Source organism: Petromyzon marinus, chromosome 74, assembly GCF_048934315.1.
Source record: "Petromyzon marinus isolate PM22_M1 ecotype Great Lakes invasive population chromosome 74, UKy_Petmar_22M1.pri1.0, whole genome shotgun sequence".
In the NCBI taxonomy this organism is placed as follows: domain Eukaryota; kingdom Metazoa; phylum Chordata; class Hyperoartia; order Petromyzontiformes; family Petromyzontidae; genus Petromyzon; species Petromyzon marinus.
Genome location: NC_133740.1, coordinates 4,829,710 through 4,848,559, shown reverse-complemented (window position 1 = coordinate 4,848,559; position 18,850 = coordinate 4,829,710). Strand labels below are relative to the sequence as shown.

General features: G+C 52.1%; 1 protein-coding gene across 7 annotated transcripts in view; it reads right to left on the bottom strand.

The window, feature by feature from the left end:
* LOC142905310 (uncharacterized) overlaps window positions 1-18,850 on the bottom strand; it is a 56,411-nt gene that overhangs the window by 14,938 nt on the left and 22,623 nt on the right. For all 7 annotated transcript variants that reach the window (XM_076056230.1, XM_076056231.1, XM_076056226.1 and 4 more), the window contains 4 exons: window positions 17,465-17,650; window positions 15,745-15,995; window positions 4,390-4,557; window positions 3,218-3,383 (listed from right to left, as the gene is read on the bottom strand). In XM_076056230.1, coding sequence (XP_075912345.1) covers window positions 3,218-3,383; window positions 4,390-4,557; window positions 15,745-15,995; window positions 17,465-17,650 — 771 coding nt within the window. The remainder of the gene's footprint in view (window positions 1-3,217; window positions 3,384-4,389; window positions 4,558-15,744; window positions 15,996-17,464; window positions 17,651-18,850) is intronic.

Sequence of the window (18,850 nt, the reverse complement as noted above, 5' to 3'; positions counted from 1 at the left end):
CACGTGCACGAGGCCGCGAATGTCTCCGTGGTCACGTGCACGAGGCCGCGAATGTCTCCGTGGTCACGTGCACGAGGCCGCGAATGTCTCCGTGGTCACGTGCACGAGGCCGCGAATGTCTCCGTGGTCACGTGCACGAGGCCGCGAATGTCTCCGTGGTCACGTGCACGAGGCCGCGAATGTCTCCGTGGTCACGTGCACGAGGCCGCGAATGTCTCCGTGGTCACGTGCACGAGGCCGCGAATGTCTCCGTGGTCACGTGCACGAGGCCGCGAATGTCTCCGTGGTCACGTGCACGAGGCCGCGAATGTCTCCGTGGTCACGTGCACGAGGCCGCGAATGTCTCCGTGGTCACGTGCACGAGGCCGCGAATGTCTCCGTGGTCACGTGCACGAGGCCGCGAATGTCTCCGTGGTCACGTGCACGAGGCCGCGAATGTCTCCGTGGTCACGTGCACGAGGCCGCGAATGTCTCCGTGGTCACGTGCACGAGGCCGCGAATGTCTCCGTGGTCACGTGCACGAGGCCGCGAATGTCCCCGTGGTCACGTGCACGAGGCCGCGAATGTCTCCGTGGTCACGTGCACGAGGCCGCGAATGTCTCCGTGGTCACGTGCACGAGGCCGCGAATGTCTCCGTGGTCACGTGCACGAGGCCGCGAATGTCTCCGTGGTCACGTGCACGAGGCCGCGAATGTCTCCGTGGTCACGTGCACGAGGCCGCGAATGTCTCCGTGGTCACGTGCACGAGGCCGCGAATGTCTCCGTGGTCACGTGCACGAGGCCGCGAATGTCTCCGTGGTCACGTGCACGAGGCCGCGAATGTCTCCGTAGTCACGTGCACGAGGCCGCGAATGTCTCCGTGGTCACGTGCACGAGGCCGCGAATGTCTCCGTGGTCACGTGCACGAGGCCGCGAATGTCTCCGTGGTCACGTGCACGAGGCCAACACGGCGGCGGCGTGCGCAGCGGCGTAGCCGGCGGTGACCGCACCGACCGAGGCCCGCTTAACTCTACGGGACGTCCGGCAAACAGACAGGCAAGCGAAAACAAACGGGGGCGAGCCGCGGCAGGCGAAGCGCCCTCCGGCTGCGGGTCGTGCCGTGACGGCCACCGCGAGAGATCCCACCGTGCCCCGGTGCCGGGTCTCGCCAAAACGGACACGTTTTGGCGAGACCCGGCACCCGGTGACTTGCGGCAGATGAACCGCACCGCCTCGCTCGCTATTTCACCCTCAGGGCGGAGGCTTTCGGTGGTTCGCCGTCGGACAAAGGCGGAACGCCCCTTTCCTTCCGATGTTCGGAAGCCACTGGAAGCCACGCGCCATCAAATCGTGTACAGTTGACGAACTAAATTTTGTTCGGAACTAAACGGCACGGTTTGGCCTATGTACGGTGCCGCGGAAGAAGTTCAACGTACACACATACGTACGTACGTCCTGTCAAGTGTTCTTGCAGCGGGGGGTTTAGCTGTGGGAGGGGAGCGGAGAACCAGGAGGGAAACCCATGCAGACCAGGGGGTTCACTCACTCACTCTGTAGAACAGGGCTAGAACACACAAACTCCACTCGCTCACTCTGTAGAACAGGAGTAGAACACACAAACTCCACTCACTCACTCTGTAGAACAGGAGTAGAACACACAAACTCCACTCACTCACTCTGTAGAACAGGGGTAGAACACACAAACTCCACTCACTCACTCTGTAGAACAGGGCTAGAACACACAAACTCCACTCGCTCACTCTGTAGAACAGGAGTAGAACACACAAACTCCACTCACTCACTCTGTAGAACAGGAGTAGAACACACAAACTCCACTCACTCACTCTGTAGAACAGGGGTAGAACACACAAACTCCACTCACTCACTCTGTAGAACAGGAGTAGAATACACAAACTCCACTCACTCACTCTGTAGAACAGGAGTAGAACACACAAACTCCACTCACTCACACTGTAGAACAGGAGTAGAACACACAAACTCCACTCACTCACTCTGTAGAACAGGGTTAGAACACACAAACTCCACTAACTCACTCTGTAGAACAGGAGTAGAACACACAAACTCCACTCACTCATTCTGTAGAACAGGGGTAGAACACACAAACTCCACTCACTGTGTAGAACAGGGCTAGAACACACAAACTCCACTCACTCACACTGTAGAACAGGAGTAGAACACACAAACTCCACTCACTCTGTAGAACAGGGCTAGAACACACAAACTCCACTCACTCTGTAGAACAGGGCTAGAACACACAAACTCCACTCACTCTGTAGAACAGGGCTAGAACACACAAACTCCACTCACTCACTCTGTAGAACAGGGCGAGAACACACAACCTCCACTCACTCACTCTGTAGAACAGGAGTAGAACACACAAACTCCACTCACTCGCTCTGTAGAACAGGGGTAGAACACACAAACTCCACTCACTCACACTGTAGAACAGGAGTAGAACACACAAACTCCACTCACTCACTCTGTAGAACAGGAGTAGAACACACAAACTCCACTCACTCACTCTGTAGAACAGGGGTAGAACACACAAACTCCATTCACTCACTCTGTAGAACAGGAGTAGAACACACAAACTCCACTCACTCACTCTGTAGAACAGGAGTAGAACACAAAAACTCCACTCACTGTAGAACAGGTGTAGAACACACAAACTCCACTCACTCACTCTGCAGAACAGGGCTAGAACACACAAACTCCACTCACTCACTCTGTAGAACAGGGCTAGAACACACAAACTCCACTCACTCACTCTGTAAAACAGGGCTAGAACACACAAACTCCACTCACTCACTCTGTAAAACAGGAGTAGAACACACAAACTCCACTCACTCTGTAGAACAGGGATAGAACACACAAACTCCACTCACTCTGTAGAACAGTAGAACACACAAACTCCACTCACTCTGTAGAACAGGAGTAGAACACACAAACTCCACTCACTCACTCTGTAGAACAGGAGTAGAACACACAAACTCCACTCACTCATGACCACCATCACCAAACCACCACCGTCACCACCACCGTCACCACCACCGTCGCCACCACCGCCACCACCACCGCCACCACCACCGCCACCACCACCGCCACCACCACCGCCACCACAGTCACCACCACCGCCACCGCCACTACCACCGCCGCCACCACCACCACCAACCACCACCACAGTCACCGCCACCGTCCCCACCGCCCCGCGCCCCACCATTGTGGCCGGCACCGTGTGCGCAGTACGCCCGCTGGTGCTCCACAAGGGTGCGGCGGTGTTTGAAGCCCTTGCCGCAGCCCTCGCACTGGAACTCGCGCACGTCGCTGTGCGAGCGCCGGTGGTGCACCAGGTTCTGGGACCAGCGGAACGCCTTGCCGCACTCCTGCACGCGCGGAGACACGGGGTGGGGACGGAGAGACGGATGGGGAAGGAGAGAGCCGGAGAAATGGAGAGCCGGAGAAAGGGAGAGAGACGGAGAGAGACGGGCAGAGAGGGAGAGATAGGGAGAGAGACAGGGAGAGAGACAGGGAGAGAGATAGGGAGAGAGGGACAGGAAGAGAGACGGAGAGACAGGGAGAGAGAGACACACAGGGAGAGAGAGACAGGGAGAGAGAGACAGGGAGAGATAGGGAGAAAGACAGGGAGAGAGAGGGAGAGACAGGGAGAGAGAGAGAGACACACAGGGAGAGAGAGACTGGGAGAGAGAGACACAGGGAGAGAGAGACAGGGAGAGATAGGGAGAAAGACAGGGAGAGAGACGGAGAGACAGGGAGAGAGACAGGGAGAGAGACAGGGAGAGACAGGGAGAGAGAGACAGGGAGAGAGAGACAGGGAGAGAGAGAGACACAGGGAGAGAGAGACACGGAGAGAGAGAGAGAGACACAGGGAGAGAGAGACAGGGAGAGATAGGGAGAGAGACAGGGATGGAGACAGGGAGAGAGACAGGGAGAGACATAGGGAGAGACACAGGGAGAGAGACGGAGAGAGAGACAGGGAGAGAGACAGGGAAAGAGACGGAGAGACAGCGAGAGAGACGGAGAGACAGGGAGAGAGACACAGGGAGAGACACAGGGACGGAGAGACAGGGAGAGAGACACAGGGAGAGAGAGACAGGGAAAGAGACGGAGAGACAGCGAGAGAGACGGAGAGACAGGGAGAGACACAGGGAGAGACACAGGGACGGAGAGACAGGGAGGCAGAGCGACAGCGAAGCGATCTCTTCTGATCGATGAGAAAGCCGAGTGAATGAGCCTGCGACTGTGCAGGCCTGTGACTGTGCGTGTGACTGTGCGTGTGACTGTGCGTGTGTGTGTGACTGTGTGCGTGTGACTGTGTGACTGTGCGTGTGACTGTGCTTGTGCGTGTGGTGGTTGAGAGGAAGGCCCCACCTGGCAGGCGTAGGGCCGCTGCTCCGTGTGGATGATGGCGTGCCGGTTGAGGTCGGCCTGCAGGGCGAAGGCCTTGCCGCACGCCCCGCACTTGAGGGGCCGCTCGCCCGTGTGCAGCGTCTGGTGGCGGAACAGGTCGGTGGACTGGCGGAACTCCTTGCCGCACTCCTACGGGGGGACACACGGACACACGGAGGTAGATACACGGAGGTAGTTACACACAGAGACACATAGATACACGGAGATAGATACAGACACACATAGATACACGGAGATAGATACACACGCAGAGACACACATAGATACACGGAGGTAGATACACACAGAGACACACAGAGATAGATACACACGGACACACATAGATACACGAGATAGATACACACAGACACACATAGACACACGGAGGTAGATATACAGAGACACACATAGACACACGGAGGTAGATACACAGACACACACATACATACACACAGACACACACAGACACACGGAGGTAGATACAGAGACACACATAGACACACGGAGGTAGATATACAGAGACACACATAGACACACGGAGGTAGATATACAGAGACACACACATAGACACACGGACACACACATAGACACACGGAGACACACAGACACACATAGACACACGGAGGTAGATACACACGCAGAGATACACAGAGATACACGGAGATAGATACACAGAGACACACAGATACACAGAGATAGATACAGAGACACACATAGATATACGAGATAGATACACACAGACACACATAGATACACAGAGATAGATACAGAGACACACATAGATACACGGAGGTAGATCAACAACAACAACCGCCATTCGCCACTAAGTGGCGGTGACGTCACCACGACGCTTGTGCCAGGCTATGTGCACCCTGAGGCCACGTGAAGTGTCGAACGCCCGCTGGCAGGAGGTCACGGGGCAGACCCAGGTGCCACGGATCGACTGACTGAGATGACAGGCTGATGCACCACCTGTGCCCCCTACTGTGCCAACCTGCTGTGCTTTAGCCACCCGGCGCTCCGCTCGCTGTTGTGAGCGTCGCTCCTCCGCCCTCCGTTGTTGTTGGAGGGCGACTGCTTCCAACTGCCCAGTAGCATCCTTCAGGAGCCTCCTCCACAGAGGCCGATCTTGACACCGCTGGTACCAGTCATCGGCAAGTCCACTCAGCTCCACGTCCTCCTGTACCACATCACTCCATCTCTTCTCTAGCCCGTGCCGCGCCCGCTTAGCCCCCTCAATCCGGCCAAACAAAAGCTGTTTCGGCATGCGGTGGCTGGGCATGCGGGCTACATGACCCAGCCATCGCAGCCTTGCCTGCCGGAGGAGCTCACCGATGGGACCCTGCCCAGATCTTTCAAGGATTTGTGAGCTCCTCACACAATCCAGTCTGGTTAAACCCAGGATGGATCGTAGGCAGGTCAGCCTAAATGTTTCTAACCGGCGAAGATGTTCCATTAGGGGGGTCCACGTTTCGCAAGCGTAGAGAAGGGAGGGAATGACCGTGGCCGAGAAGACCTGAAGCTTAGTGCGGAGCGACAGACCAGGTAGCTTCCACACAGCGTTACGCAACCGATGAAAAGATATTGCCGCTCGACTGATTCGGAGTGAGACCTCTGCTGTTAAACTGGAGCCAGTCATAAGCACAGTCATAAGCACACTGCCCAGGTATGGGAAACTCTCCACTCTCTCCACAACTGCCCCATCACCGATTGGGAGTTGTGGGGGAGGAGTGTCCGATGGTACAAAATACCCAGGCAGGTGCTTAGTTTTGGTGGGGCTGATGGTAAGGCCCCACCTCTTAGTGGCACGCTCCAGTCTCAGCAGCAGCGTCTCCAACTCCTCCTCTGACTGAGCAGCTATTACCAAGTCATCAGCATACATAACGTGGTTGAGCAATAGGGAGCCATCCCTTGACCGCACCCGGGCATCGATTAGCCTCCCATTATATCTGTACCATATGGAGATTCCCCCGGTACAGCTATTGAAGGCTTCACGAACTACGTGGTCAAAATAGATGTTAAATAATGTGGGAGCCAAAGGACATCCCTCTCGCACCCCAAGGTGTACAGGGAATGGCTCTGACTCCCGGCCACGTAGTTTTACCCGGGCCCGCTCACCATCATGAAGGTCCTTAATGATCGTGAGCAGAGGGTCAGGTACTCCAAAAGCACGAAGAACGACCCAGAGCCCAGGCCTACTGATGGTATCATAGGCCTTGACCAGGTCAATAAAGCAGAGATGTAGGTCTTGTTGGAATTCCCTACACCTCTGCTGTAGCAGACGGACAGAAAATATGGCATCTGTGCAGGACCGCCCTTTCCTGAAACCGCATTGGGGCTCCGCAAGCCTCTCCTCAGCGTGCCTGGCAAGGCGATGCTGAATACTCCTTGCCAGGACCTTTCCCGGCACACTGAGGAGTGAGATGCCCCTGTAGTTGTTACAGTCTGTGCGGTCCCCCTTCTTAAAAAGGGGGACCACCAGGGCATCCTTCCAATCCTGCGGAACCCGTCCAGTGGTCCAGACTGTTGTTATGATGTCATATAGGGCAGTCTGTGCACAAACGCCACCCTCCCTCAGCATTTCGCTTGGGAGATCATCTCTGCCCGCTGCCTTTCCTGGTCTAAGACTCCGGATCGCCTTCAATACTTCCTCAGCAGATGGCACCTCAGCCAGCCACTCACAGGGGGTGACTTCATCCAATATTTGAGGCACCGCAGCCTCAGCAGGGTCATCCTCACTTTGTGCCACGATGTTTTCCTGGCTGAGGGATTTTCCCTCCCCCAGGACCTCACAGAAATGCTCAGCAAATCTGCGAACCTGTTCCTGTGGGTCGGAAATTGGATCACCGTTTTTTCCCCTAATGATGGTAATAGGTGTGGCGCTGCAGGTTACTTTTTTGATGGAGTTAAATAGAGATTTGTGATCACGGGCCACTGAGGCAGACTCCATCTCCTCAGCAACCCGCGACCACCACCCATCCTTGCAGCGCCTCACGGCTCTCCGAACCTCCGAGCGAAGGCTGCGGTAAGCCTCCTCATTCTCTGACGTGGGATTCTGTAGCCGATGACAGTGGGCCTGTCGCTTTTTCTCAACCATCCTGAACAACTCCTCTGTCATCCAGGGTGTCTGGGGAGGTCTGGACCGCGTACCCAAAGCAGCCATTGCAGCTGCATGAGTCACAGTCCTAAACCTCGCCCATTTACCCTCGACATCAGGAGGAGTCGGGGACGATGCCAATCCCAGCCGCAAGCGATGATGAAATTCTTGCTTGCAACTTTCATCAGATAACTGAGACCAGGCCACTTTAGGTTGGAATGGGGTCCTGGGTGTACACCCACCACCGGAGTGGAAGAATGGCAGGCGCATCTTACAGATGACTAGTCGATGGTCAGAGGGCAGATCAGCTCCACGGTAGGCCCTGGTGTCAAGGACATGGGCTCGCATTCGCTGGTCCGTCACTATGTAGTCCAGCAGATGTTCTTGCTTGGACCCGGCATGCATCCATGATGTTGTGTGGATGCGCCGATGCCGGAACAGCGTGTTGGTAATTACAAGCCCATGGGCTGCACAAAAATCTAGCAGCCTCCTACCGTTGTTATTGAGCTGATCTGGCCCATGCCCTCCAATCACTCCAGGCCAGGTGCCAGTATCATGACCAACTCGGGCATTGAAGTCACCCAACATGATGACTCTATCCCGAGGGGCCACTTTAGCCAGCACCTGTGACAGGAGGTCATAGAAGGCATCTGACTCATCGGCTTTGCCTGCATCCCTCCACGGATGTTCATCTTCGGTGGGGGCATAAGTAACCACGACCACCATTCCTCGCCTCCGGTTGATGGGAAGGCGAGCCCAAAGTAGCCTGGGGCTTACAGCTTCCCACACCTCACCGCCACGCTCCCACGCCCCCTTCATTCTTTTGTTCAAAAGAAGACCCACACCCTGTTGTTTGGCAGTCTGCTGCCCCGAGTAGAGGACTGTCCACCCCTCATGGTGGCAGGAGCCAGAGCCGGTCCACCGGACCTCCTGAATGCCGCATAGATCCAGGCGGTACCGGTCCAGCTCCCGACAGAGGAGTGGCAGCCTCTCCTCTGCAGTGAGCGTTCGAACATTCCACGTGGCCACCCGTAGTAGCTTTTCGTTGTTTCTGGAGTAGCCCCGAGGGTAGGTATTCAATCTCCTGGCTCCGCCAATTGGGGTTTGGCCAGGAGACATCATAGACACCTGGCCCCCCGGGGCCTCCGGCACAAGCTTAGTTGTTACATATTTCAGGAGGTAGATACACACACAGAGACACACATAGAAACACGTAGATACACACAGACACACACATAGATACACGGAGGTAGATACACACGCAGAGACACACATAGAAACACGGAGATAGATACACACAGACACACACATAGATACACGGAGGTAGATACACACGCAGAGACACACATAGATACACGGAGATACACACAGAGACACACATAGATACACAGAGATAGATACACAGAGACACACATAGATACACGGAGATAGATACACACAGAGACACACATAGACACACAGAAACACATAGATACACACAGAGACACACATAGATACACACGCAGAGACCCACGTAGATACACGGAGGTAGATACACACAGACACACATAGATACACGGAGATAGATATACAGAGACCCACAGAGATACACAGAGATAGATACACACGCAGAGACACACATAGATACACGGAGATAGATACACACACAGAGACAGACATAGATACACGGAGATAGATACACACACAGAGACACACAGAGATACTAGGTGTCACCTGAATATACACACGTGTAGTGACGTACTAGATGTCACCTGAATATACACACGTGTAGTGACGTACTAGGTGTCACCTGAATATACACACGTGTAGTGACGTACTAGATGTCACGTGAATATACACGCGTATAGTGACGTACTAGATGTCACCTGAATATACACACGTGTAGTGACGTACTAGATGTTACCTGAATATACACACGTGTAGTGACGTACTAAGTGTCACCTGAATATACACACGTGTAGTGACGTACTAGATGTTACTTGAATATACACACGTGTAGTGACGTACTAGGTGTTACCTGAATATACACACGTGTAGTGACGTACTAGATGGCACCTGAATATACACACGTGTAGTGACGTACTAGATGTCACCTGAATATACACACGTGTAGTGACGTACTAGGTGTCACCTGAATATACACACGTGTAGTGACGTACTAGATGTCACCTGAATATACACACGTGTAGTGACGTACTAGGTGTCACCTGAATATACACACGTGTAGTGACGTACTAGGTGTCACTTGAATATACACACGTGTAGTGACGTACTAGGTGTCACCTGAATATACACACGTGTAGTGACGTACTAGGTGTCACCTGAATATACACACGTGTAGTGACGTACTAGGTGTCACCTGAATATACACACGTGTAGTGACGTACTAGGTGTCACCTGAATATACACACGTGTAGTGACGTACTAGGTGTCACCTGAATATACACACGTGTAGTGACGTACTAGATGTCACCTGAATATACACACGTGTAGTGACGTACTAGGTGTCACCTGAATATACACACGTGTAGTGACGTACTAGGTGTCACCTGAATATACACACGTGTAGTGACGTACTAGGTGTCACCTGAATATACACACGTGTAGTGACGTACTAGGTGTTACCTGAATATACACACGTGTAGTGACGTACTATGTGTCACCTGAATATACACACGTGTAGTGACGTACTAGGTGTTACTTGAATATACACACGTGTAGTGACGTACTAGGTGTCACCTGAATATACACACGTGTAGTGACGTACTAGATGTCACCTGAATATACACACGTGTAGTGACGTACTAGATGTCACCTGAATATACACACGTGTAGTGACGTACTAGATGTCACCTGAATATACACACGTGTAGTGACGTACTAGATGTTACTTGAATATACACACGTGTAGTGACGTACTAGGTGTCACCTGAATATACACACGTGTAGTGACGTACTAGGTTTCACCTGAATATACACACGTGTAGTGACGTACTAGGTGTCACCTGGATATACACACGTGTAGTGACGTACTAGGTGTCACCTGAATATACACACGTGTAGTGATGTACTAGATGTCACCTGAATATACACACGTGTAGTGATGTACTAGATGTCACCTGAATATACACACGTGTAGTGACGTACTAGGTGTCACCTGAATATACGCACGTGTAGTGACGTACTAGGTCTCACCTGAATATACACACGTGTAGTGACGTACTGTCACCTGAATATACACACGTGTAGTGACGTACTAGGTGTCACCTGAATATACACACGTGTAGTGACGTACTAGATGTCACCTGAATATACACACGTGTAGTGACGTACTAGGTGTCACCTGAATATACACACGTCTAGTGACGTACTAGGTGTCACCTGAATATACACACGTGTAGTGACGTACTAGGTGTCACCTGAATATACACACGTGTAGTGACGTACTAGGTGTCACTTGAATATACACACGTGTAGTGACGTACTAGGTGTCACCTGAATATACACACGTGTAGTGACGTACTAGATGTCACCTGAATATACACACGTGTAGTGACGTACTAGGTGTCACCTGAATATACACACGTGTAGTGATGTACTAGGTGTCACCTGAATATACACACGTGTAGTGACGTACTAGGTGTCACCTGAATATACACACGTGTAGTGACGTACTAGGTGTCACCTGAATATACACACGTGTAGTGACGTACTAGATGTCACCTGAATATACACACGTGTAGTGACGTACTAGATGTCACCTGAATATACACACGTGTAGTGACGTACTAGATGTCACCTGAATATACACACGTGTAGTGACGTACTAGATGTTACTTGAATATACACACGTGTAGTGACGTACTAGGTGTCACCTGAATATACACACGTGTAGTGACGTACTAGGTTTCACCTGAATATACACACGTGTAGTGACGTACTAGGTGTCACCTGGATATACACACGTGTAGTGACGTACTAGGTGTCACCTGAATATACACACGTGTAGTGATGTACTAGATGTCACCTGAATATACACACGTGTAGTGATGTACTAGATGTCACCTGAATATACACACGTGTAGTGACGTACTAGGTGTCACCTGAATATACGCACGTGTAGTGACGTACTAGGTCTCACCTGAATATACACACGTGTAGTGACGTACTGTCACCTGAATATACACACGTGTAGTGACGTACTAGGTGTCACCTGAATATACACACGTGTAGTGACGTACTAGATGTCACCTGAATATACACACGTGTAGTGACGTACTAGGTGTCACCTGAATATACACACGTCTAGTGACGTACTAGGTGTCACCTGAATATACACACGTGTAGTGACGTACTAGGTGTCACCTGAATATACACACGTGTAGTGACGTACTAGGTGTCACTTGAATATACACACGTGTAGTGACGTACTAGGTGTCACCTGAATATACACACGTGTAGTGACGTACTAGATGTCACCTGAATATACACACGTGTAGTGACGTACTAGGTGTCACCTGAATATACACACGTGTAGTGATGTACTAGGTGTCACCTGAATATACACACGTGTAGTGACGTACTAGGTGTCACCTGAATATACACACGTGTAGTGACGTACTAGGTGTCACCTGAATATACACACGTGTAGTGACGTACTAGATGTCACCTGAATATACACACGTGTAGTGACGTACTATGTGTCACCTGAATATACATACGTGTAGTGACGTACTAGATGTCACTTGAATATACACACGTGTAGTGACGTACTAGGTGTCACCTGAATATACACACGTGTAGTGACGTACTATGTGTCACCTGAATATACACACGTGTAGTGACGTACTAGATGTCACCTGAATATACACACGTGTAGTGACGTACTAGATGTCACCTGAATATACACACGTGTAGTGACGTACTAGATGTAACCTGAATATACACACGTGTAGTGACGTACTAGATGTAACCTGAATATACACACGTGTAGTGACGTACTAGGTGTCACCTGAATATACACATGTGTAGTGACGTACTAGGTGTCACCTGAATATACACACGTGTAGTGACGTACTAGGTGTCACCTGAATATACACACGTGTAGTGACGTACTAGGTGTTACTTGAATATACACACGTGTAGTGACGTACTAGGTGTCACCTGAATATACACACGTGTAGTGACGTACTAGATGTCACCTGAATATACACACATGTAGTGACGTACTAGGTGTTACTTGAATATACACACGTGTAGTGACGTACTAGGTGTCACCTGAATATACACACGTGTAGTGACGTACTAGATGTCACCTGAATATACACACGTGTAGTGACGTACTAGGTGTCACCTGAATATACACACGTGTAGTGACGTACTAGGTGTCACCTGAATATACACACGTGTAGTGACGTACTAGGTGTCACCTGAATATACACACGTGTAGTGACGTACTAGGTGTTACTTGAATATACACACGTGTAGTGACGTACTAGGTGTCACCTGAATATACACACGTGTAGTGACGTACTAGGTGTCACCTGAATATACACACGTGTAGTGACGTACTAGGTGTTACTTGAATATACACACGTGTAGTGACGTACTAGGTGTCACCTGAATATACACACGTGTAGTGACGTACTAGGTGTCACCTGAATATACACACGTGTAGTGATGTACTAGGTGTCACCTGAATATACACACGTGTAGTGACGTACTAGGTGTCACCTGAATATACACACGTGTAGTGACGTACTAGGTGTCACCTGAATATACACACGTGTAGTGACGTACTAGATGTCACCTGAATATACACACGTGTAGTGACGTACTATGTGTCACCTGAATATACATACGTGTAGTGACGTACTAGATGTCACTTGAATATACACACGTGTAGTGACGTACTAGGTGTCACCTGAATATACACACGTGTAGTGACGTACTATGTGTCACCTGAATATACACACGTGTAGTGACGTACTAGATGTCACCTGAATATACACACGTGTAGTGACGTACTAGATGTAACCTGAATATACACACGTGTAGTGACGTACTAGGTGTCACCTGAATATACACACGTGTAGTGACGTACTAGGTGTTACCTGAATATACACACGTGTAGTGACGTACTAGGTGTCACCTGAATATACACACGTGTAGTGACGTACTAGGTGTTACTTGAATATACACACGTGTAGTGACGTACTAGGTGTCACCTGAATATACACACGTGTAGTGACGTACTAGATGTCACCTGAATATACACACATGTAGTGACGTACTAGGTGTTACTTGAATATACACACGTGTAGTGACGTACTAGGTGTCACCTGAATATACACACGTGTAGTGACGTACTAGATGTCACCTGAATATACACACGTGTAGTGACGTACTAGGTGTCACCTGAATATACACACGTGTAGTGACGTACTAGGTGTCACCTGAATATACACACGTGTAGTGACGTACTAGGTGTCACCTGAATATACACACGTGTAGTGACGTACTAGGTGTTACTTGAATATACACACGTGTAGTGACGTACTAGGTGTCACCTGAATATACACACGTGTAGTGACGTACTAGGTGTCACCTGAATATACACACGTGTAGTGACGTACTAGGTGTTACTTGAATATACACACGTGTAGTGACGTACTAGGTGTCACCTGAATATACACACGTGTAGTGACGTACTAGGTGTCACCTGAATATACACACGTGTAGTGATGTACTAGATGTCACCTGAATATACACACGTGTAGTGACGTACTAGGTGTCACCTGAATATACACACGTGTAGTGATGTACTGTCACCTGAATATACACACGTGTAGTGACGTACTAGGTGTCACTTGAATATACACACATGTAGTGACGTACTAGGTGTCACTTGAATATACACACGTGTAGTGACGTACTAGGTGTCACCTGAATATACACACGTGTAGTGACGTACTAAGGTGTCACCTGAATATACACACGTGTAGTGACGTACTAGGTGTCACCTGAATATACACACGTGTAGTGACGTACTAGGTGTCACCTGAATATACACACGTGTAGTGACGTACTAGGTGTTACCTGAATATACACACGTGTAGTGACGTACTAGGTGTCACGTGAATATACACACGTGTAGTGACGTACTAGGTGTTACCTGAATATACACACGTGTAGTGACGTACTAGGTGTTACCTAAATATACACACGTCTAGTGACGTACTAGATGTCACCTGAATATACACACGTGTAGTGACGTACTAGATGTTACTTGAATATACACACGTGTAGTGACGTACTAGGTGTCACCTGAATATACACACGTGTAGTGACGTACTAGGTGTCACCTGAGGGCAGAGACAGCACCAAGGGACAAATGGGACTGCAGGGGCATAGCTCTGGCAACAGTGAGAGAGAGGGCGGGTGAGGACATGGCCCTTGGGTGAACCTGGGGAGGACACGTGACCAGACGAGGTGGAAAGGTGCCTTACCTGGTAAAATAAAAATAGTTTAGCTTAGACTTTGGGTCTGTATGCGTCTCTATGTATCTCTATGGATCTCTATGTATCTCTATGTATCTCTATGGGTCTGTATGCATCTCTATGGGTCTGTATGTATATCTACGTGTCTCTATGCATCTCTGTGGGTCTGTATGTATATCTACGTGTCTCTATGCATCTCTGTGGGTCTGTATGTATATCTACGTGTCTCTATGCATCTCTGCGGGTCTGTATGTATATCTCCGTGTCTCTATGCATCTCTATGTATCTCTATGGGTATCTATGGGTCTCTATGGATCTCTATGGATCTCTATGGGTCTGTATGTATCTCTATGGGTCTGTATGTATCTCTATGGGTCTGTATCTCTATGGGTATCTATGGGTCTGTATGTATCTCTATGGGTCTCTATGGGTCTGTATGTATCTATATGGGTCTGTATCTCTATGGGTATCTATGGGTCTGTATGTATCTCTATGGGTCTGTATGTATCTATATGGGTCTCTATGGGTCTGTATGTATCTCTATGGGTCTGTACCTCTATGGGTATCCATGGGTCTGTATGCATCTCTATGGGTCTCAATGTGTCTCTCTGGATCTCTACGCGTTTACAGAGTATTTTGCTGCTATACATTCCCACGTGATGCCGACGATGATCCACGCTTCGTCGTGATAGCTTCTGAAACGTGCCAAGCGTCTATGGGCAGCAACGCGACCTCCCTCACCAGGCAGACGTGCGGCTTGAGCACGCGTTTGACGTCCGTGGAGAACTTCACCTCCTCCACTGGTGCCGTCACCTCCTCCAACTCCTGCTCCTTCTCCTCCTCCTCCTGCTGCTGCTGCTGCTGCTCCACCTCCTGCTCCACCTCCTGCTCCACCTCCTTCTCCACCTCCTTCTTCTGCTCCTCCACCACCACCACCACCTGCCCCTTCTGCTGCTGCACGTTCCTCACTATCACCGGCTTCCTCCTCACACCTGGAGGGGAGGGAGGGAGGGAGGGGAGGAGGAGGGAGTGAAGGAGGGAGGTGAGGGAGGTGAGGGAGGGAGGTGAGGGAGGGAGGTGAGGGAGGAGAGGGAGGTGAGGGAGGTGAGGGAGGGAGGGAGGGAGGGAGGGAGGTGAGGGAGGGAGGGAGGTGAGGGAGGTGAGGGAGGGAGGTGAGGGAGGGAGGGAGGGGGGGAGGGAGTGAAGGAGGAAGGTGAGGAAGGTGAGGGAGGTGAGGGAGGTGAGGGAGGGAGGTGAGGGAGGGAGGTGATGGAGGTGAGGGAGGGAGGTGAGGGAGGTGAGGGAGGAGAGGGAGGGAGGAGAGGGAGGTGAGGGAGGGAGGTGAGGGAGGGAGGTGAGGGAGGTGAGGGAGGTGAGGGAGGTGAGGGAGGAGAGGGAGGGAGGAGAGGGAGGTGAGGGAGGGAGGTGAGGGAGGTGAGGGAGGTGAGGGAGGGAGGAGAGGGAGGTGAGGGAGGGAGGTGAGGGAGGTGAGGGAGGTGAGGGAGGGAGGAGAGGGAGGTGAGGGAGGTGAGGGAGGAGAGGGAGGTGAGGGAGGGAGGTGAGGGAGGTGAGGGAGGTGAGGGAGGGCGATGCAGAGCAACGACTACAATGTTATTATTCAGGCGCTCATGCTCACATCACCGCGTCAGGAGCAGCAGCGGAGTACTAGTGTATCATCACCGTCATCGTCGTCATCGCCATCGCCATCGCGATGTCTCCTCGTTATTGTTTTGTGGATCGGGGCCACCGTCGTTACGCGTTGTGCTCCGGTCTCCGTTCTAGATGACTACCGTTGCACCGCTACCACTGGAGTGTTTTTAATTTGACATTTGTGCATCGGGCATCTGCCATGGTCTGAACCACCCCCGGAACCCTCTCTGTAGGCAAGGCTGCCCGAGTATCGCCCCTCTCCGTGTGTGTGAGGAGTCTGAGAGTAGTTGGCACAGCAGAGGGCACAGCTGGTGGTGAATCTGCCATTCATCTCAGTCAGTCAACCCACGGTACCACCTGCAGGGTCTGCCCCGTGACCTCCTGCACCTAGCCTGGCACAGCAAGGGAGCACTGCCGGTCATCTCAGTCAGTCAACCCATGGCACCACCTGCAGGGTCTGCCCCGTGACCTCCTGCACCTAGCCTGGCACAGCAAGGGAGCACTGCCGGTCATCTCAGTCAGTCAACCCACGGCACCACCTGCAGGGTCTGCCCCGTGACCTCCTGCACCTAGCCTGGCACAGCAAGGGAGCACTGCCGGTCATCTCAGTCAGTCAACCCATGGCACCACCTGCAGGGTCTGCCCCGTGACCTCTTGCCAGCGGGGCCCTCTGCCACTTCACGCGAAAGCCTCAAAGTGCACCTGGCCTGGCACGGGCACCGTGGTGACGTCACCGCCACCTAGTGGCGAACGGCGGTGGTGGCGGTGGTGGTGGCGGTGGCGGTGTTGGGGTGCCAGCAGCATCACTCACACTCCTCGCTGGGGTCCAGCTTCAACTTGACCCGGCGCTGCCGGCTGGAACGCCGCACCGCTGGCTGGGCGGTGCGCTGCTTCGCCGCTGTGGCAGGAGGAGGTGGGGACGGAGGAGGTGGGGACGGAGGAGGTGGTGACGAGGGAGGTGGGGGGGATCGTGGTGGCACGGCTGTGCGCTTGTGCTCTGTTGGAGCAAGAGAGAGAAGGCGGGAGGGTGTTGATCAAAAAAAATGTGCGCGTGCGTACGTTGAACGTCTTTTGAACCATAGGTAGCCAACCGTGGCTGACGGAGGTGCGAGTCTATGTGGGTGTCTGCCTGAGTCTGTGTGTGTTGAACGTCTTATGAACCATAAGTAGCCAACCCTGGCTAATCGGAGGAGCGAGATGTGAGTGTGGGTGCGAGTCTATGGGGGCGTCTGCCTGAGTCTCTGTCTGTTGAACGTCTCTTGAACCATAGGTAGCCAGCCGTGGCTAATCGGAGGAGCGAGGAGCGAGTGTTGGTGCGAGTCTATGGGGGTGTCTGCGTGAGTCTGTGTGTGTTGAACGTCTTATGAACCATAAGTAGCCAACCCTGGCTAATCGGAGGAGCGAGGAGTGAGTGTGGGTGCGAGTCTATGGGGGTGTCTGCCTGAGTCTCTGTGTGTTGAACGTCTCTTGAACCATAGGTAGCCAACCGTGGCTAATCGGAGGAGCGAGGAGCGAGTGTGGGTGCGAGTCTATGGGGGATCTGCCTGACTCTCTGTCTGTTGAACCTCTCTTGAACTATAGGTAGCCAGCCGTGGCTGACGGAGGTGCGAGGAGTGAGTGTGGGTGCGAGTCTATGGGGGGTCTGCGTGAGTCTGTGTGTGTTGAACTTCTCTTGAACTATAGGTAGCCAGCCGTGGCTGATCTGAGGTGCGAGTCTATGGGGGTGTCTGCCTGAGTCTGTGTGTGTTGAACGTCTCTTGAACCATAGGTAGCCAGCCGTGGCTCATCGGAGGTGCGAGGAGTGAGTGTGGGTGCGAGTCTATGGGGGTGTCTGCCTGAGTCTCTGTGTGTTGAACGTCTCTTGAACCATAGGTAGCCAACCGTGGCTGACGGAGGTGCGAGGAGCGAGTGTGGGTGCGAGTCTATGGGGGTGTCTGCCTGAGTCTCTGTCTGTTGAACGTCTCTTGAACCATAGGTAGCCAGCCGTGGCTCATCAGAGGTGCGAGGAGTGAGTGTTGGTGCGAGTCTATGGGGTGTCTGCGTGAGTCTGTGTGTGTTGAACGTCTCTTGAACCATAGGTAGCCAGCCGTGGCTCATCGGAGGTGCGAGGAGTGAGTGTGGGTGCGAGTCTATGGGGGGTCTGCGTGAGTCTGTGTGTGTTGAACGTCTTATGAACCATAAGTAGCCAACCCTGGCT